This window comes from Pleurodeles waltl, chromosome 9 (assembly GCF_031143425.1).
Source record: "Pleurodeles waltl isolate 20211129_DDA chromosome 9, aPleWal1.hap1.20221129, whole genome shotgun sequence".
Classification (NCBI taxonomy): domain Eukaryota; kingdom Metazoa; phylum Chordata; class Amphibia; order Caudata; family Salamandridae; genus Pleurodeles; species Pleurodeles waltl.
This window is the reverse complement of record NC_090448.1, coordinates 1,079,746,951-1,079,767,676: the sequence shown is the minus strand read 5'-3', so window position 1 is coordinate 1,079,767,676 and position 20,726 is coordinate 1,079,746,951. Positions and strand designations below refer to the sequence as shown.

At 49.2% G+C, this 20,726-nt stretch overlaps 1 protein-coding gene across 3 annotated transcripts in view; it reads right to left on the bottom strand.

Annotated features, from left to right (window-relative positions):
* The window catches only part of PRPF39 (pre-mRNA processing factor 39), a 404,622-nt gene that overhangs the window by 325,671 nt on the left and 58,225 nt on the right, over positions 1 to 20,726 (bottom strand). For all 3 annotated transcript variants that reach the window (XM_069208720.1, XM_069208721.1, XM_069208722.1), the window contains one exon: positions 11,069 to 11,236. In XM_069208720.1, the coding sequence (XP_069064821.1) occupies positions 11,069 to 11,236 (168 nt within the window). The remainder of the gene's footprint in view (positions 1 to 11,068; positions 11,237 to 20,726) is intronic.

Genomic DNA, 20,726 nt, shown 5'->3' with positions numbered 1-20,726 from the left:
TGAGGCTCACCGCCAGGTGTGACAATTCCTGCCTGGGGGAGGTGTTAGCATCTCCACCCAGTGCAGGCTTTGTTACTGGCCTCAGAGTGACAAGGCACTCTCCCCATGGGGCCAGCAACATGTCTCGGTTTGTGGCAGGCTGCTAAAACTAGTCAGCCTACACAGATAGTCGGTTAAGTTTCAGGGGGCACCTCTAAGGTGCCCTCTGGGGTGTATTTTACAATAAAATGTACACTGGCATCAGTGTGCATTTATTGTGCTGAGAAGTTTGATACCAAACTTCCCAGTTTTCAGTGTAGCCATTATGGTGCTGCAGAGTTCGTGTTTGACAGACTCCCAGACCATATACTCTTATGGCTACCCTGCACTTACAATGTCTAAGGTTTTGTTTAGACACTGTAGGGGTACCATGCTCATGCACTGGTACCCTCACCTATGGTATAGTGCACCCTGCCTTAGGGCTGTAAGGCCTGCTAGAGGGGTGTCTTACCTATACTGCATAGGCAGTGAGAGGCTGGCATGGCACCCTGAGGGGAGTGCCATGTCGACTTACTCGTTTTGTCCTCACTAGCACACACAAGCTGGCAAGCAGAGTGTCTGTGCTGAGTGAGAGGGCTCCAGGGTGGCATAAGACATGCTGCAGCCCTTAGAGACCTTCCTTGGCATCAGGGCCCTTGGTACTAGAAGTACCAGTTACAAGGGACTTATCTGGATGCCAGGGTCTGCCAATTGTGGATACAAAAGTACAGGTTAGGGAAAGAACACTGGTGCTGGGGCCTGGTTAGCAGGCCTCAGCACACTTTCAATTGTAAACATAGCATCAGCAAAGGCAAAAAGTCAGGGGGCAACCACGCCAAGGAGGCATTTCCTTACAACTTCCGTCTCTCATTCAATGCGCATTTTACAAACTGTAAAACATGTTGAGACTATTGTGAAGAAAAGGTTAAGTCTAGCTGTGTTCCCAAGAATGTCTTAGTACATTTTTTTTTGGGGGGGGGGGAGAGAAGAGTTTTTATCCATGCTCACTTAACCCTAGCATGTAATTTTTTTATTTTTTTATTTACTTGGTATAGGCTACTATATGCCACTGTTTGAGCAAGCTTGCCTTTATCAGTCAGCTGTCTAGGCAGACGTACACAAGTATTCTGTTTTCGTAAGTGTGCAGCCACCTCCGGGACATTTTCTGAATACTCAGTGTAGACTTTACCCTAAACAGTTGCTGTTTATTGGGATGTAGAATTAGGCATAATTCAGATCCATGGTCGACATATAGTCTCCCTTCGACAATAGCGTGATGACTCTGGTGGGGGTGGAGGGCTGGGGGTGTATGGTTAGGGATGCTAATCATGAGTTTCTGTGTCTTGACTAATTTGTTACAGAACCTTAAGTCCAATATTGGTCTTCAGGTCAAGTGTTTGGTGATGTGGAAGTAAACTCTTCAATTTTGTCCCTCTCTAGTCACCGCCTCTACTGCTCCTTTCTACAGGAGGTCCTGTAGCAATAGTTTTAGTTCTGCTTCACAAGCTCTGTTTTGGCTTGATGTGTGAAGGTATTTCCTCAAGTTAAATGCAATATCCATGTATATAAGGTTTAAAACCTTTTTGTTGGAGGTGATTCACATCCATTCATAAAGGAATATATTCCTAGTCTGTCCCCTGGTGTCAATGGCATTCTGCTAGAGAGTTATTTATAACAGATCTTCTTGAGGAGTGGATCTTACCTTATGCTCTGGCCTGAAAGGAGTGCCTCTTGCACAGCATGTTGGCACTGTGGACTTGCTCTCCGAGCACCCATTCCGTGACTGGTCTGACATTGTAGCTGCATTGTTTCAAACTCAGTCCTCTCCATTGGTGCATGGTTAGTTGGTGTACATTCTGAAGAAACATCTGGTTTGAGGTGCTCCCACTGCACTAGCGGCATTAGCCTTTGTCACGAGTTGAAAGGATTCCCTGTGATGGGCATTTTGATTATTTATGCCTGGAATCTACTTGAAGCTCGAAACTCCGACAAAGCTCGGGCTTCAACTGGGGTGTCAGTGCATAGCCATCTGCTGGCTATATTTGCAGCATTCAAAGAGGACTTCAGGGATGTTCAGGCAATAGTTTAGCGCTCTTCAATGACCGCTTTTAACCCCTTCCCTGCCACAGACATAATGGTTGCATCCGGTGGCACAGCTCTCAGGCGCCACAGATGTAACCATTATATCCTGCTACCGGCCCTCTTGGGGAAGCGCTAGCGCTCCCCCCACCCCTTCCCCGGGAGGCCTAAGGGGCAGGGATGGAAGGGGAATCTTTCACCCCCCCTAACCCCACCGATCGTAAAGTGATCTGGCTGCAGAATTGCCCACTAGGCAACAGGGATGGATGCTGAAAGGTCATTCCCCTGGGAGGCATTTTTAAATTAGGCTTTCCTCTCCCCCCTCCCCAGCCACAGATCGGCCTACTTTAATTAGGCCGATCTGCTCTGAAAAGACGGGAGGGGAACCACTAAGCACTAGCGAATTGTTTTTTAATGTCCGTTTCATGCAAGGGTAGTTCCCCTGTGGGGGGGGGGGGATTTATTTTAGCCCATTTCTGGGGGCAGATCGGCCTATTTCTATTTGGCTGATCTGCCTCAGAGGATGAGGAGGGGGTGGGCAGAAATCACTTACGCACCAGGGATTGGTGTGTACTTTGTTTTGGGCAATGGTCACTCCCCATGGAGGTACATTACTGTTGGACATTTCTCCCTGCCTTGGGGCAGATCAGCCTATTTTTGCCCATCTGTCCTCAAGGGGTTTAGACAGCCCAGCAGAGACCAGGGTGGGCCATACCTCTACCCCAATAGTGGGGTGGTGTCTACCAACCAGAATAGGCATGGTTGTGCCGCAACCCCAACTAAAGGTCTTTCAGCTTCCCCTCCCCCCTCCCCCCCCCACCCCCCCACTAAAAGATCTTATCTCAACGGCAATCAAGAGGACATTTGATTATTTTGGGTATTGGTTTTACATTTGGGCCATGAGAGCTCGTCTAACTCTCAAAATCGTCCCACTTGGAATAGTGAGGGCTGCACTTTTGTTGACTTCTACGAGACCTAGACACATCTGAAAACTAAACATCTGGGTGAGTCCAGAGTGGTGTGCTTCACATGCACCCGTGCCATTTTCTTACCCACAATGCACATTTTCCTCACATTTGCGTGATGGAATCTACCAGAATCTGCAGGAATCCACAAAATTTTTACCACCCAGCATTGCCGCATCTATACCGATCACAATTCTACCCCACTTGTAAGCCTAAATTTTTGGACCTGCTTTGATTCCCCTTCAATTGTGACACGTTTTTGGCTTTTTCCTGTCACAGGCACTTGGCCCACCTACACAACTGAGGTATCATGCGTACCCGAGGGTGTCTTGGTGCTAAGAATGTGAGGAGCATACGAAGGTTAAAAGCACAAAAGGTGAAGGAGAAAAAGAAAACAGCCGAAGTTTCAACGCTTTACAGAAGCTGAGGAGATTTGATTGGCTTCTGGGGTTATAAGGCAGTTTATTCCACAGCTGACAGGTGGTATAAACAAGACTGTGACCACCCCTGGAGGCTTTATTTATCCTAGGGAACGAAACAAGAAAAGATGCAGAAGATTTCAAATTTCTGTTTGGGTTGTACCACCTGATTTTATTTATAAGGGGGTTGGGTTTGGTGTTGGTGTTGTACAGAGCCTTGTGGGCTAAACAGAGTACTTTGAAGGTCACTCTCTCCTTCACGGGAAACCAATGAAGTTCAGTTAGAACTCTTGACAGCAACTTAAATTTAGGGAGATTTTCTTTAGAAGTCAAGTGACCACGTTCTGCACCATCTGGAGCTTACTGAGGTGCCGACTGTCAAATGCCCATATTGATTATTGTAATGCACTATCTACGATAAAACACCTAAAACATTTTTTAGGTTAGGGACAGGCTTTGGAGGGAGACCCATTGCCTGTGGCCACCATGAGTGACCCCAGAAGGAAGAATATTTTCCAAAGATAAGGACCTCTTTTTTTCCAAATTTATTTTCAAACATTTGGAAGTCATCCAATTGACAATATCCTTCATACTCGTATTGAAGCTGTGTAAGGAAATGCCTCCTTGGCATGGTTACCCCCTGACTTTTTGCCTCTGCTGATGCTACGTTTTGATTTGAAAGTGTGCTGAGGCCTGCTAACCAGGCCCCAGCACCAGTGTTCTTTCCCTAACCTGTACTTTTGTTTTCACAATTGGCACACCCTGGCTTTCAGGTAAGTCCCTTGTAACTGGTACCCCTGGTACCAAGGGCACTGATGCCAGGGAAGGTCTCTAAGGGCTGCAGCATATGCCACCATGGGGACCACTCACTCAGCACAGACACACTGCTTGCCAGCTTGTGTGTGCTGGTGAGGACAAAACGAGTAAGTCGACATGGCACTCCCCTCAGGGTGCCATGCCAACCTCACACTGCCTATGAAGTATAGATAAGTCACCCCTCTACCAGGCCTTACAGCCCTAAGGCAGGGTGCACTATACCATAGGTGAGGGCACCAGTGCATGAGCACTGTGCCCCTACAGTGTCTAAGCAAAACCTTAGACATTGTAAGTGCAGGGTAGCCATAAGAGTATATGGTCTGGGAGTCTGTCAAACACGGACTCCACAGCACCATAATGGCTACACTGAAAACTAGGAAGTTTGGTATCAAACTTCTCAGCACAATAAATGCACACTGATGCCAGCGTACATTTTATTGTAAACTACACCCCAGAGGGCACCTTAAAGGTGCCCCCTGAAACCTTAACCAACTACCTGTGTAGGCTGACTGGTTTTAGCAGCCTGCCACACTCGAGACGTTGCTGGCCACATGGGGAGAGTGCCTTTGTCACTCTGTGGCTAGTAACAAAGCCTGTACTGGGTGGAGGTGCTTCACACCTCCCCCTGCAGGAACTTTAACACCTGGCGGTGAGCCTCAAAGGCTCACCCCCTTTAATCCAGCACCACAGCATTCCAGCTAGTGGAGTTGCACCCCCCCCCCCCCCTCCGGCCACGGCCCCACTTTTGGCGGCAAGGCCGGAGGAGATAATGAGAAAAACAAGGAGGAGTCACTGACCAGTCAGGACAGCCCCTAAGGCAACCTGAGCTGAGGTGACTAACTTTTAGGAATCCTCCATCTTGCAGATGGAGGATCCCCCCAATAGGGATAGGAATGTGACCGCCTCCCCTTGGGAGGAGGCACAAAGAGGGTGTAGCCACCCTCAGGGCTAGTAGCCATTGGCTACTGCCCTCCCTGACCTAAACACACCCCTAAATTCTGTATTTAAGGGCTCCCCTTAACCTAGGAACTCAGATTCCTGCAACCTAAGAAGAAGAGGACTGCTGAGCTGAAAAACCCTGCAGAGAAGACGGAGACACCAACTGCTTTGGCCCCAGCTCTACTGGCCTGTTCCGCCCCCCCCCCCCTTTCTGAAGAAACTGCTCCAGCAACGCTTTCCCCAGGACCAGCTAACTCTGAATCCTCAGAGGACTGCCATGCTCTAGAAGGAGCAAGAAATTCCCGAGAACAGCGGCCCTGTTCACCAAAGACTACAACTTTGTTTCCAAAGAAGCAACTTCAAAACAACTGCATTTCCCGCCAGAAGCGTGAGACTTGCAACTCTGCACCCGACGCCCCCGGCTCTACTTGTGGAGAACAAACACTTCACGGAGGACTCCCCGGCGACTGCGAGACCGTGAGCAGCCAGAGTTGCCCCCCTTGGACCCCCACAGCGACGCCTGCAGAGGGAATCCCGAGGCTCCCCCTGACTGTGACTGCCTGACTCCCAGATCCCGACGCCTGGAAAAGACCCTGCACAAGCAGCCCCCAGGACCTGAAAGATCGGAACTCCAGTGCAGGAGTGACCCCCAGGAGGCCCTCTCCCTTGCCCAGGTGGTGGCTACCCGGAGGAGCCCCCCCCTTGCCTGCCTGCATCGCTCAAGAGACCCCTTGGTCTCCCATTGATTTTCATTGGAAACCCGACGTGTGTTTGCACACTGCACCCGGCGGCCCCCGTGCTGCTGAGGGTGTACTTTCTGTGCTAACTTGTGTACCCCCCGGTGCCCTACAAAACCCCCCTGGTCTGCCCTCCGAAGACGCGGGTACTTACCTCCTGGCAGACTGGAACCAGGGCACCCCCTTCTCCATTGAAGCCTATGCGTTTTGGGCACCACTTTGAACTCTGCACCTGACCGGCCCTGAGCTGTTGGTGTGGTAACTTTGGGGTTGCTCTGAACCCCCAACGGTGGGCTACCTTGGACCCAAACTTGAACCCCGTAGGTGGTTTACTTACCTGCAAGAACTAACAATTACTTACCTCCCCTAGGAACTGTGAAAATTGCACTGTCTAGTTGTAGGAAGTTGGCTCTGTATGCACTATTTCAAAGTAAGGAATAGTATGCACAGAGTCCAAGGGTTCCCCTTAGAGGTAAGACAGTGGCAAAAAGAGATAATACTAATGCTCTATTTTGTGGTAGTGTGGTCGAGCAGTAGGCTTATCCAAGGAGTAGTGTTAAGCATTTGTTGTACATACACACAGTCAATAAATGAGGAACACACACTCAGAAACAATTCCAGGCCAATAGGTTTTTGTTATAGAAAAATATATTTTCTTAGTTTATTTTAAGAACCACAGGTTCAAATTCTGCATGTAATATCTCATTTGAAAGGTATTGCAGGTAAGTACTTTAGGAACTTTGAATCATTACATTAGCATGTATACTTTTCACATAAAACACAATAAGCTGTTTTAAAAGTGGACACAGTGCAATTTTCACAGTTCCTGGGGGAGGTAAGTTTTTGTTAGTTTTGTCAGGTAAGTAAATCACTTACAAGTCTCAGGTTTGGGTCCAAGGTAGCCCACCGTTAGGGGTTCAGAGCAACCCCAAAGTTACCACACCAGCAGCTCAGGGCCGGTGTAGGAAGTTGGCTCTGTATGTGCTATTTCAAAGTAAGGAATAGCATGCACAGAGTCCAAGGGTTCCCCTTAGAGGTAAAATAGTGGTAAAAATAGATAATACTAATGCTCTATTTTGTGGTAGTGTGGTCGAGCAGTAGGCTTATCCAAGGAGTAGTGTTAAGCATTTGTTGTACATACACATAGACAATAAATGAGGTACACACACTCAGAGACAAATCCAGCCAATAGGTTTTTATATAGAAAAATATCTTTTCTTAGTTTATTTTAAGAACCACAGGTTCAAATTCTACATGTAATAGCTCATTTGAAAGGTATTGCAGGTAAGTACTTTAGGAACTTTAAATCATAAAAATTGCATGTATACTTTTCAAGTTATTGACAAATAGCTGTTTTAAAAGTGGACACTTAGTGCAATTTTCACAGTTCCTAGGGGAGGTAAGTTTTGGTTAGTTTTACCAGGTAAGTAAGACACTTACAGGGTTCAGTTCTTGGTCCAAGGTAGCCCACCGTTGGGGGTTCAGAGCAACCCCAAAGTCACCACACCAGCAGCTCAGGGCCGGTCAGGTGCAGAGTTCAAAGTGGTGCCCAAAACACATAGGCTAGAATGGAGAGAAGGGGGTGCCCCGGTTCCGGTCTGCTTGCAGGTAAGTACCCGCGTCTTCGGAGGGCAGACCAGGGGGGTTTTGTAGGGCACCGGGGGGGACACAAGTCCACACAGAAATTTCACCCTCAGCAGCGCGGGGGCGGCCGGGTGCAGTGTAGAAACAAGCGTCGGGTTTGTAATGGAAGTCAATGGGAGATCTAGGGATCTCTTCAGCGCTGCAGGCAGGCAAGGGGGGGGTTCCTCGGGGAAACCTCCACTTGGTCAAGGGAGAGGGACTCCTGGGGGTCACTCCTCCAGTGAAAGTCCGGTCCTTCAGGTCCTGGGGGCTGCGGGTGCAGGGTCTCTCCCAGGCGTCGGGACTTTAGGTTCAAAGAGTCGCGGTCAGGGGAAGCCTCGGGATTCCCTCTGCAGGCGGCGCTGTGGGGGCTCAGGGGGGACAGGTTTTGGTACTCACAGTATCAGAGTAGTCCTGGGGTCCCTCCTGAGGTGTCGGTTCTCCACCAGCCGAGTCGGGGTCGCCGGGTGCAGTGTTGCAAGTCTCACGCTTCTTGCGGGGAGCTTGCAGGGTTCTTTAAAGCTGCTGGAAACAAAGTTGCAGCTTTTCTTGGAGCAGGTCCGCTGTCCTCGGGAGTTTCTTGTCTTTTCGAAGCAGGGGCAGTCCTCAGAGGATGTCGAGGTCGCTGGTCCCTTTGGAAGGCGTCGCTGGAGCAGGATCTTTGGAAGGCAGGAGACAGGCCGGTGAGTTTCTGGAGCCAAGGCAGTTGTCGTCTTCTGGTCTTCCGCTGCAGGGGTTTTCAGCTAGGCAGTCCTTCTTCTTGTAGTTGCAGGAATCTAATTTTCTAGGGTTCAGGGTAGCCCTTAAATACTAAATTTAAGGGCGTGTTTAGGTCTGGGGGGTTAGTAGCCAATGGCTACTAGCCCTGAGGGTGGGTACACCCTCTTTGTGCCTCCTCCCAAGGGGAGGGGGTCACAATCCTAACCCTATTGGGGGAATCCTCCATCTGCAAGATGGAGGATTTCTAAAAGTCAGAGTCACCTCAGCTCAGGACACCTTAGGGGCTGTCCTGACTGGCCAGTGACTCCTCCTTGTTTTTCTCATTATTTTCTCCGGCCTTGCCGCCAAAAGTGGGGCCTGGTCGGAGGGGGCGGGCAACTCCACTAGCTGGAGTGTCCTGCTGGGTTGGCACAAAGGAGGTGAGCCTTTGAGGCTCACCGCCAGGTGTGACAATTCCTGCCTGGGGGAGGTGTTAGCATCTCCACCCAGTGCAGGCTTTGTTACTGGCCTCAGAGTGACAAAGGCACTCTCCCCATGGGGCCAGCAACATGTCTCGGTTTGTGGCAGGCTGCTAAAACTAGTCAGCCTACACAGATAGTCGGTTAAGTTTCAGGGGGCACCTCTAAGGTGCCCTCTGGGGTGTATTTTACAATAAGATGTACACTGGCATCAGTGTGCATTTATTGTGCTGAGAAGTTTGATACCAAACTTCCCAGTTTTGAGTGTAGCCATTATGGTGCTGTGGAGTTCGTGTTTGACAAACTCCCAGACCATATACTCTTATGGCTACCCTGCACTTACAATGTCTAAGGTTTTGTTTAGACACTGTAGGGGTACCATGCTCATGCACTGGTACCCTCACCTATGGTATAGTGCACCCTGCCTTAGGGCTGTAAGGCCTGCTAGAGGGGTGTCTTACCTATACTGCATAGGCAGTGAGAGGCTGGCATGGCACCCTGAGGGGAGTGCCATGTCGACTTACTCGGTTTGTCCTCACTAGCACACACAAGCTGGCAAGCAGTGTGTCTGTGCTGAGTGAGAGGTCTCCAGGGTGGCATAAGACATGCTGCAGCCCTTAGAGACCTTCCTTGGCATCAGGGCCCTTGGTACTAGAAGTACCAGTTACAAGGGACTTATCTGGATGCCAGGGTCTGCCAATTGTGGATACAAAAGTACAGGTTAGGGAAAGAACACTGGTGCTGGGGCCTGGTTAGCAGGCCTCAGCACACTTTCAATTGTAAACATAGCATCAGCACAGGCAAAAAGTCAGGGGGCAACCATGCCAAGGAGGCATTTCCTTACAGCCGGTCAGGTGCAGAGGTCAAAGAGGTGCCCAAAACGCATAGGCTTCAATGGAGAGAAGGGGGTGCCCCGGTTCTGGTCTACCAGCAGGTAAGTACCCGCGTCTTCGGAGGGCAGACCAGGAGGGTTTTGTAGGGCCCGGGGGGGGGGGGGGGGGGGACACGAGTTCACACAAAAAGTACACCCTCAGCGGCACTGGGGCGGCCGGGTGCAGTGTAGAAACAAGCGTCGGGTTTTCAATGTAATCAATGAGAGATCAAGGGATCTCTTCAGCGTTGCAGGCAGGCAAGGGGGGGGCTCCTCGGGGTAGCCACCACCTGGGCAAGGGAGAGGGCCTCCTGGTGGTCACTCCTGCACAGGAGTTCCGTTCCTGTCGGTGCTGGGGGCTGCGGGTGCAGAGTCTTTTCCAGCCGTCGGGAAATGGAGTTCAGGCAGTCGCGGTCAGGGGGGAGCCTCGGGATTCCCTCTGCAGGCGTCGCTGTGGGGGCTCAGGGGGGACAACTTTGGTTACTCACGGTCTTGGAGTCGCCGGAGGGTCCTCCCTGAGGTGTTGGTTCTCCACCAGTCGAGTCGGGGTCGCCGGGTGCAGTGTTGCAAGTCTCACGCTTCTTGCGGGGAGTTGCAGGGGTCTTTAAGTCTACTCCTTGAAACAAAGTTGCAGTTCTTTTGGAGCAGTGCCGCTGTCCTCGGGAGTTTCTTGTCTTTCTTGAAGCAGGGCAGTCCTCAGAGGATTCAGAGGTCGCTGGTCCCTTGGAAAGCGTCGCTGGAGCAGGTTTCTTTGGAAGGCAGGAGACAGGCCGGTAAGTCTGGGGCCAAAGCAGTTGGTGTCTTCTGTTCTTCCTCTGCAGGGGTTCTTCAGCTCAGCAGTCCTCTTCTTCTTCACTGCATGAACTTGCTAAGGTTGCCATCTTCGCAAAACTTTAGTTTAGGGTAAAAATAGGCACAAGGGAAGGTTTTGCTCACTCAATGTTATTAAAAAAAAAAAAAAAAAAAAAAACACATCTTTTCACATTTCTTCTTAAGACAAACAATGAGGGTAGTATACAATCTGGAAAAACATTCCATTCTCTTAAAGCTGGAACTGAAAATGATACAGATTCCGTTTTGTGCATTTTAGAATATGAGAGGGGACTGAACACAATGATAAGTATATTCCACACACAAAAAAAAAAGTCATACTTAATAAAGAGCATTCCAAATGAATACCTACAAATTGTGATAGAAGTGAGCTTTTAGAAGTAACCAATAGTGGAACACATTGTTCATCACATCAGACTTAAGAATTAAAATACATTTTGATGGTAGCTTTGAGATTCAAAGGAGCAACGCCACCCTGGATCTCATTTACCAGAGGAAATTAATGGAAAAAAAAAAAAACACAGAAAAACACCACAATGAGAAATCCTTAAGAAAACATTACATTTCTCAAACGTATGCAGTTGTGTCTCACCTTGTGAAATGATGGCTGTAAAGCTGTGTTGGAATATTCAGAATGCGCTCATACAACACCGTAACTTCCTTGAGGTTTCCTTGCTCGCTTTCCCAATTTATATACATTTCCCACAGTCGATCGGAGCGAAAATCTGTCCCTGCAGCTAAGACGGCATGCTCAAAAGTTCTGAATAAATCAAATGTTGGAAACTTATTAGTAAAGCATAGAAAAATAAAATGTAATCAACGTAATCAAATTATCAATAAACCACTAAAGTGGCACAGCTCTTTTAAAAAATTGTATTACAATTTCTTATATATAATCACACAATCTGCTAGCAGGCACAAAGCATTTAATATATATAAGTCACCCCCTACAGCAGGCCTTAAGAGCCCAAATGCAGGGTGTAAGGAAATGCCTCCTTGGCATGGTTACCCCCTGACTTTTTGCCTTTGCTGATGCTATGTTTTGAATTGAAAGTGTGCTGAGGCCTGCTAACCAGGCCCCAGCACCAGTGTTCTTTCCCTAACCTGTACTTTTGATTCCACAATTGGCACACCCTGGCATCCAGATAAGTCCCTTGTAACTGGTACCTGTAAGGAAATGCCTCCTTGGCATGGTTGCCCCCTGACTTTTTGCCTTTGCTGATGCTATGTTTACAATTGAAAGTGTGCTGAGGCCTGCTAACCAGGCCCCAGCACCAGTGTTCTTTCCCTAACCTGTACTTTTGTATCCACAATTGGCAGACCCTGGCATCCAGATAAGTCCCTTGTAACTGGTACTTCTAGTACCAAGGGCCCTGATGCCAAGGAAGGTCTCTAAGGGCTGCAGCATGTCTTATGCCACCCTGGAGACCTCTCACTCAGCACAGACACCCTGCTTGCCAGCTTGTGTGTGCTAGTGAGGACAAAACGAGTAAGTCGACATGGCACTCCCCTCAGGGTGCCATGCCAGCCTCTCACTGCCTATGCAGTATAGGTAAGACACCCCTCTAGCAGGCCTTACAGCCCTAAGGCAGGGTGCACTATACCATAGGTGAGGGTACCAGTGCATGAGCATGGTACCCCTACAGTGTCTAAACAAAACCTTAGACATTGTAAGTGCAGGGTAGCCATAAGAGTATATGGTCTGGGAGTCTGTCAAACACGAACTCCACAGCACCATAATGGCTACACTGAAAACTGGGAAGTTTGGTATCAAACTTCTCAGCACAATAAATGCACACTGATGCCAGTGTACATTTTATTGTAAAATACACCACAGAGGGCACCTTAGAGGTGCCCCCTGAAACTTAACCGACTATCTGTGTAGGCTGACTAGTTTTAGCAGCCTGCCACAAACCGAGACATGTTGCTGGCCCCATGGGGAGAGTGCCTTTGTCACTCTGAGGCCAGTAACAAAGCCTGCACTGGGTGGAGATGCTAACACCTCTCCCAGGCAGGAATTGTCACACCTGGCGGTGAGCCTCAAAGGCTCACCTCCTTTGTGCCAACCCAGCAGGACACTCCAGCTAGTGGAGTTGCCCGCCCCCTCCGGCCAGGCCCCACTTTTGGCGGCAAGGCCGGAGAAGATAATGAGAAAAACAAGGAGGAGTCACTGGCCAGTCAGGACAGCCCCTAAGGTGTCCTGAGCTGAGGTGACTCTGACTTTTAGAAATCCTCCATCTTGCAGATGGATGATTCCCCCAATAGGGTTAGGATTGTGACCCCCTCCCCTTGGGAGGAGGCACAAAGAGGGTGTACCCACCCTCAGGGCTAGTAGCCATTGGCTACTAACCCCCCAGACCTAAACACGCCCTTAAATTTAGTATTTAAGGGCTACCCTGAACCCTAGAAAATTAGATTCCTGCAACTACAAGAAGAAGGACTGCCTAGCTGAAAACCCCTGCAGCGGAAGACCAGAAGACGACAACTGCCTTGGCTCCAGAAACTCACCGGCCTGTCTCCTGCCTTCCAAAGATCCTGCTCCAGCGACGCCTTCCAAAGGGACCAGCGACCTCGACATCCTCTGAGGACTGCCCCTGCTTCGAAAAGACAAGAAACTCCCGAGGACAGCGGACCTGCTCCAAGAAAAGCTGCAACTTTGTTTCCAGCAGCTTTAAAGATCCCTGCAAGCTCCCCGCAAGAAGCGTGAGACTTGCAACACTGCACCCGGCGACCCCGACTCGGCTGGTGGCGATCCAACACCTCAGGAGGGACCCCAGGACTACTCTAAGACTGTGAGTACAAAAACCTGTCCCCCCTGAGCCCCCACAGCGCCGCCTGCAGAGGGAATCCCGAGGCTTCCCCTGACCGCGACTCTTTGAATCCAAAGTCCCGACACCTGGGAGAGACCCTGCACCCGCAGCCCCCAGGACCTGAAGGACCGGACTTTCACTGGAGGAGTGACCCCCAGGAGTCCCTCTCCCTTGATCAAGTGGAGGTTTCCCCGAGGAACCCCCCCCTTGCCTGCCTGCAGCGCTGAAGAGATCCCGAGATCTCTCATAGACTAACACTGCGAACCCGACGCTTGTTTCTACACTGCACCCGGCCGCCCCCGCGCCGCTGAGGGTGAAATTTCTGTGTGGACTTGTGTCCCCCCCGGTGCCCTACAAAACCCCCCCGGTCTGCCCTCCGAAGACGCGGGTACTTACCTGCAAGCAGACCGGAACCGGGGCACCCCCTTCTCTCCATTCTAGCCTATGTGTTTTGGGCACCACTTTGAACTCTGCACCTGACCGGCCCTGAGCTGCTGGTGTGGTGACTTTGGGGTTGCTCTGAACCCCCAACGGTGGGCTACCTTGGACCAAGAACTAAGCCCTGTAAGTGTCTTACTTACCTGGTTAACCTAACAAATACTTACCTCCCCTAGGAACTGTGAAAATTGCACTAAGTGTCCACTTTTGAAACAGCTATTTGTGAATAACTTGAAAAGTATACATGCAATTTTTATGATTTGAAGTTCCTAAAGTACTTACCTGCAATACCTTTCGAATGAGATATTACATGTAGAATTTGAACCTGTGGTTCTTAAAATAAACTAAGAAAAGATATTTTTCTATATAAAAACCTATTGGCTGGATTTGTCTCTGAGTGTGTGTACCTCATTTATTGTCTATGTGTATGTACAACAAATGCTTAACACTACTCCTTGGATAAGCCTACTGCTCGACCACACTACCACAAAATAGAGCATTAGTATTATCTCTTTTTACCACTATTTTACCTCTAAGGGGAACCCTTGGACTCTGTGCATGCTATTCCTTACTTTGAAATAGCACATACAGAGCCAACTTCCTACATTGGTGGATCAGCGGTGGGGTACAAGACTTTGCATTTGCTGGACTACTCAGCCAATACCTGATCACACGACAAATTCCAAAATTGTCATTAGAAATTGATTTTTGCAATTTGAAAAGTTTTCTAAATTCTTAAAAGACCTGCTAGGGCCTTGTGTTAGATCTTGTTTAGCATTTCTTTTAGAGTTTAAAAGTTTGTAAAAGTTTGAATTAGATTCTAGAACCAGTTGTAGATTCTTAAAAAGTATTCCAACTTTTAGAATCAAAATGTCTAGCACAGATGTGACTGTGGTGGAACTCGACACCACACCTTACCTCCATCTTAAGATGAGGGAGCTAAGGTCACTCTGTAAAATAAAGAAAATAACAATGGGCCCCAAACCTACCAAAATACAGCTCCAGGAGCTTTTGGCAGAGTTTGAAAAGGCCAACCCCTCTGAGGGTGGCAACTCAGAGGAAGAGGATAGTGACTTGGAGGAAAATTCCTCCCTACCAGTCCTATCTAGGGAGAACAGGGTCCCTCAAACCCTGACTCCAAAAATAATAGTCAGAGATGCTGGTTCCCTCACAGGAGAGACCAACACCTCTGAAATCACTGAGGATAACCCCAGTGAAGAGGACATCCAGTTAGCCAGGATGGCCAAAAGATTGGCTTTGGAAAGACAGATCCTAGCCATAGAGAGGGAAAGACAAGAGATGGGCCTAGGACCCATCAATGGTGGCAGCAACATAAATAGGGTCAGAGATTCTCCTGACATGTTGAAAATCCCTAAAGGGATTGTAACTAAATATGAAGATGGTGATGACATCACCAAATGGTTCACAGCTTTTGAGAGGGCTTGTGTAACCAGAAAAGTGAACAGATCTCACTGGGGTGCTCTCCTTTGGGAAATGTTCACAGGAAAGTGTAGGGATAGACTCCTCACACTCTCTGGACAAGATGCAGAATCTTATGACCTCATGAAGGGTACCCTGATTGAGGGCTTTGGATTCTCCACTGAGGAGTACAGGATTAGGTTCAGGGGGGCTCAAAAATCCTCGAGCCAGACCTGGGTTGACTTTGTTGACTACTCAGTGAAAACACTAGATGGTTGGATTCAAGGCAGTGGTGTAAGTAATTATGATGGGCTGTACAATTTATTTGTGAAAGAACACCTATTGAGTAATTGTTTCAATGATAAACTGCATCAGCATCTGGTAGACCTAGGACCAATTTCTCCCCAAGAATTGGGAAAGAAGGCGGACCATTGGGTCAAGACAAGGGTGTCCAAGACTTCAACAGGGGGTGACCAAAAGAAAGGGGTCACAAAGACTCCCCAGGGGAAGGGTGATGAGACAGCCAAAACTAAAAATAGTAAAGAGTCTTCTACAGGCCCCCAAAAACCTGCACAGGAGGGTGGGCCCAGAGCCTCTTCACAAAACAATGGGTACAAGGGTAAAAACTTTGATCCCAAAAAGGCCTGGTGTCATAGCTGTAAACAGCATGGACACCAAACTGGAGACAAGGCCTGTCCCAAGAAAGGTTCCACTCCAAACTCCCATCCAGGTAACACTGGTATGGCTAGTCTCCAAGTGGGATCAACAGTGTGCCCAGAGCAAATCAGGGTCCACACTGAAGCTACTCTAGTTTCTGAGGGTGGGGTGGATTTAGCCACACTAGCTGTCTGGCCGCCTAACATGCAAAAATACAGACAGCAACTCTTAATTAATGGGACTAGAATAGAGGGCCTGAGGGATACAGGTGCCAGTGTCACCATGGTGACAGAGAAACTGGTTTCCCCTGGCCAATACCTGACTGGAAAAACTTACACAGTCACCAACGCTGACAATCAGAGAAAAGTACATCCCATGGCAATGGTTACTTTAGAATGGGGAGGGGTCAATGGCCTGAAACAGGTGGTGGTCTCCTCAAATATCCCAGTAGACTGTCTGCTTGGAAATGACCTGGAGTCCTCAGCATGGGCTGAGGTAGAACTAAAAACCCATGCAGCAATGCTGGGTATCCCTGAACTGGTGTGTGTGAAAACAAGAGCACAATGCAAGGCACAGGGTGAACAAGTAGAGCTGGAGTCTGGAAGAATGGCCCAGCCTACCAAGAGAACAGGAAAGTCAGTTGGGAAACCAACTGCAACACAGCAAAAGAAAGGGAACCTCTCTTCTCAGGAAGAAGTTCTGCCCTCTGAGGGAACTGAGCCTTTGGAGCTTGAACCTTACCAGGTTGAGCTCTTAGGCCCAGGGGGACCCTCAAGGGAGGAGCTGTGAAGGGGACAAGAAACCTGTCCCTCTCTTGAAGGCCTTAGGCAGCAAGCTGCTGAAGAGTCCAAAGGCAATAAAAATGGAACACATAGGGTCTATTGGGAAGATGGACTCCTGTACACTGAGGCCAGAGACCCCAAACCTGGTGCCACTAGGAGAGTGGTAGTGCCTCAGCTGTTCAGGAAGTTCATCCTAACATTGGCCCATGACATTCCCCTTGCTGGGCATTTGGGACAAACCAAGACGTGGGAGAGGTTAGTCAACCACTTCTACTGGCCCAATATGTCCAACATGGTTAAGGAGTTTTGCCTCTCCTGCCCCACCTGTCAAGCCAGTGGTAAGACAGGTGGGCACCCAAAGGCCCCCCTCATTCCACTTCCAGTGGTGGGGGTTCCCTTTGAAAGAGTGGGTGTGGACATAGTTGGTCCACTGGAACCTCCCACAGCCTCAGGAAATATGTATATCCTGGTAGTAGTGGATCATGCTACCAGGTATCCTGAAGCTATTCCCCTTAGGTCGACTACTGCCCCTGCAGTAGCCAAGGCCCTCATTGGTATCTTTACCAGAGTGGGTTTCCCTAAGGAGGTGGTGTCTGACAGAGGTACCAACTTCATGTCAGCATACCTAAAGCACATGTGGAATGAGTGTGGAGTGACTTATAAATTCACTACACCTTACCATCCACAAACTAATGGCTTAGTTGAGAGATTCAACAAGACATTAAAAGGCATGATCATGGGGCTCCCAGAAAAACTCAAAAGGAGATGGGATGTCCTCTTGCCATGTCTGCTTTTCGCTTACAGAGAGGTGCCACAGAAGGGAGTAGGATTCTCACCCTTTGAACTTCTGTTTGGTCATCCTGTAAGGGGACCACTTGCTCTTGTTAAAGAAGGCTGGGAGAGACCTCTCCATGAGCCTAAACAGGACATAGTGGACTATGTACTTGGCCTTCGCTCTAGAATGGCAGAGTACATGGAAAAGGCAACCAAAAACCTTGAGGCCAGCCAACAGCTCCAGAAGTTTTGGTATGACCAAAAGGCTGCACTGGTTGAGTTCCAACCAGGGCAGAAAGTCTGGGTTCTGGAGCCTGTGGCTCCCAGGGCACTCCAGGACAAATGGAGTGGCCCTTACCCAGTACTAGAGAGGAAGAGTCAGGTCACCTACTTGGTGGACCTGGGCACAAGCAGGAGCCCCAAGAGGGTGATCCATGTGAACCGCCTTAAGCTCTTCCATGACAGGGCTGATGTGAATCTGTTGATGGTAACAGATGAGGATCAGGAGGCAGAGAGTGAACCTCTCCCTGATCTTCTGTCATCAGACCCAAAAGATGGCACAGTAGATGGAGTGATCTACTCAGACACCCTCTCTGGCCAACAGCAAGCTGATTGTAGGAGAGTCCTACAACAGTTTCCTGAACTCTTCTCCTTAACCCCTGGTCAGACACACCTGTGTACCCATGATGTGGACACAGGAGACAGCATGCCTGTCAAGAACAAAATCTTTAGACAATCTGACCATGTTAAAGAAAGCATCAAGGTGGAAGTCCACAAGATGCTGGAATTGGGAGTAATTGAGCGCTCTGACAGCCCCTGGGCTAGCCCAGTGGTCTTAGTCCCCAAACCTCACACCAAAGATGGAAAGAAAGAGATGAGGTTTTGTGTGGACTACAGAGGGCTCAATTCTGTCACCAAGACAGATGCCCATCCAATTCCAAGGGCTGATGAGCTCATTGATAAATTAGGTGCTGCCAAATTCCTAAGTACCTTTGACTTGACAGCAGGGTACTGGCAAATAAAAATGGCACCTGGAGCAAAAGAAAAGACAGCATTCTCCACACCTGATGGGCATTATCAGTTTACTGTTATGCCCTTTGGTTTAAAGAATGCCCCTGCCACCTTCCAAAGGTTGGTGAATCAAGTCCTTGCTGGTTTGGAGTCCTTTAGCACAGCTTATCTTGATGACATTGCTGTCTTTAGCTCCACCTGGCAGGATCACCTGGTCCACCTGAAGAAGGTTTTGAAGGCTCTGCAATCTGCAGGCCTCTCTATCAAGGCATCCAAATGCCAGATAGGGCAGGGAACTGTGGTTTACTTGGGACACCTTGTAGGTGGAGGCCAAGTTCAGCCACTCCAACCCAAGATCCAGACTATTCTGGACTGGGTAGCTCCAAAAACCCAGACTCAAGTCAGGGCATTCCTTGGCTTGACTGGGTATTACAGGAGGTTTGTGAAGGGATATGGATCCATTGTGACAGCCCTCACTGAACTCACCTCCAAGAAAATGCCCAAGAAAGTGAACTGGACTGTGGAATGCCAACAGGCCTTTGACACCCTGAGACAAGCAATGTGCTCAGCACCAGTTCTAAAAGCTCCAGATTATTCTAAGCAGTTCATTGTGCAGACTGATGCCTCTGAACATGGGATAGGGGCAGTTTTGTCCCAAACAAATGATGATGGCCTTGACCAGCCTGTTGCTTTCATTAGCAGGAGGTTACTCCCCAGGGAGCAGCGTTGGAGTGCCATTGAGAGGGAGGCCTTTGCTGTGGTTTGGTCCCTGAAGAAGCTGAGACCATACCTCTTTGGGACTCACTTCCTAGTTCAAACTGACCACAGACCTCTCAAATGGCTGATGCAAATGAAAGGTGAAAATCCTAAACTGTTGAGGTGGTCCATCTCCCTACAGGGAATGGACTTTATAGTGGAACACAGACCTGGGACTGCCCATGCCAATGCAGATGGCCTTTCCAGGTTCTTCCACTTAGAAAATGAAGACTCTCTTGGGAAAGGTTAGTCTCATCCTCTTTCGTTTTGGGGGGGGGTTGTGTAAGGAAATGCCTCCTTGGCATGGTTGCCCCCTGACTTTTTGCCTTTGCTGATGCTATGTTAACAATTGAAAGTGTGCTGAGGCCTGCTAACCAGGCCCCAGCACCAGTGTTCTTTCCCTAACCTGTACTTTTGTATCCACAATTGGCAGACCCTGGCATCCAGATAAGTCCCTTGTAACTGGTACTTCTAGTACCAAGGGCCCTGATGCCAAGGAAGGTCTCTAAGGGCTGCAGCATGTCTTATGCCACCCTGGAGACCTCTCACTCAGCACAGACACCCTGCTTGCCAGCTTGTGTGTGCTAGTGAGGACAAAACGAGTAAGTCGACATGGCACTCCCCTCAGGGTGCCATGCCAGCCTCTCACTGCCTATGCAGTATAGGTAAGACACCCCTCTAGCAGGCCTTACAGCCCTAAGGCAGGGTGCACTATACCATAGGTGAGGGTACCAGTGCATGAGCATGGTACCCCTACAGTGTCTAAACAAAACCTTAGACATTGTAAGTGCAGGGTAGCCATAAGAGTATATGGTCTGGGAGTCTGTCAAACACGAACTCCACAGCACCATAATGGCTACACTGAAAACTGGGAAGTTTGGTATCAAACTTCTCAGCACAATAAATGCACACTGATGCCAGTGTACATTTTATTGTAAAATACACCACAGAGGGCACCTTAGAGGTGCCCCCTGAAACTTAACCGACTATCTGTGTATGCTGACTAGTTTTAGCAGCCTGCCACAAACCGAGACATGTTGCTGGCCCCATGGGGAGAGTGCCTTTGTCACTCTGAGGCCAGTAACAAAGCCTGCACTGGGTGGAGATGCTAACACCTCTCCCAGGCAGGAATTGTCACACCTGGCGGTGAGCCTCAAAGGCTCACCTCCTTTGTGCCAACCCAGCAGGACACTCCAGCTAGTGGAGTTGCCCGCCCCCTCCGGCCAGGCCCCACTTTTGGCGGCAAGGCCGGAGAAGATAATGAGAAAAACAAGGAGGAGTCACTGGCCAGTCAGGACAGCCCCTAAGGTGTCCTGAGCTGAGGTGACTCTGACTTTTAGAAATCCTCCATCTTGCAGATGGAGGATTCCCCCAATAGGGTTAGGATTGTGACCCCCTCCCCTTGGGAGGAGGCACAAAGAGGGTGTACCCACCCTCAGGGCTAGTAGCCATTGGCTACTAACCCCCCAGACCTAAACACGCCCTTAAATTTAGTATTTAAGGGCTACCCTGAACCCTAGAAAATTAGATTCCTGCAACTACAAGAAGAAGGACTGCCTAGCTGAAAACCCCTGCAGCGGAAGACCAGAAGACGACAACTGCC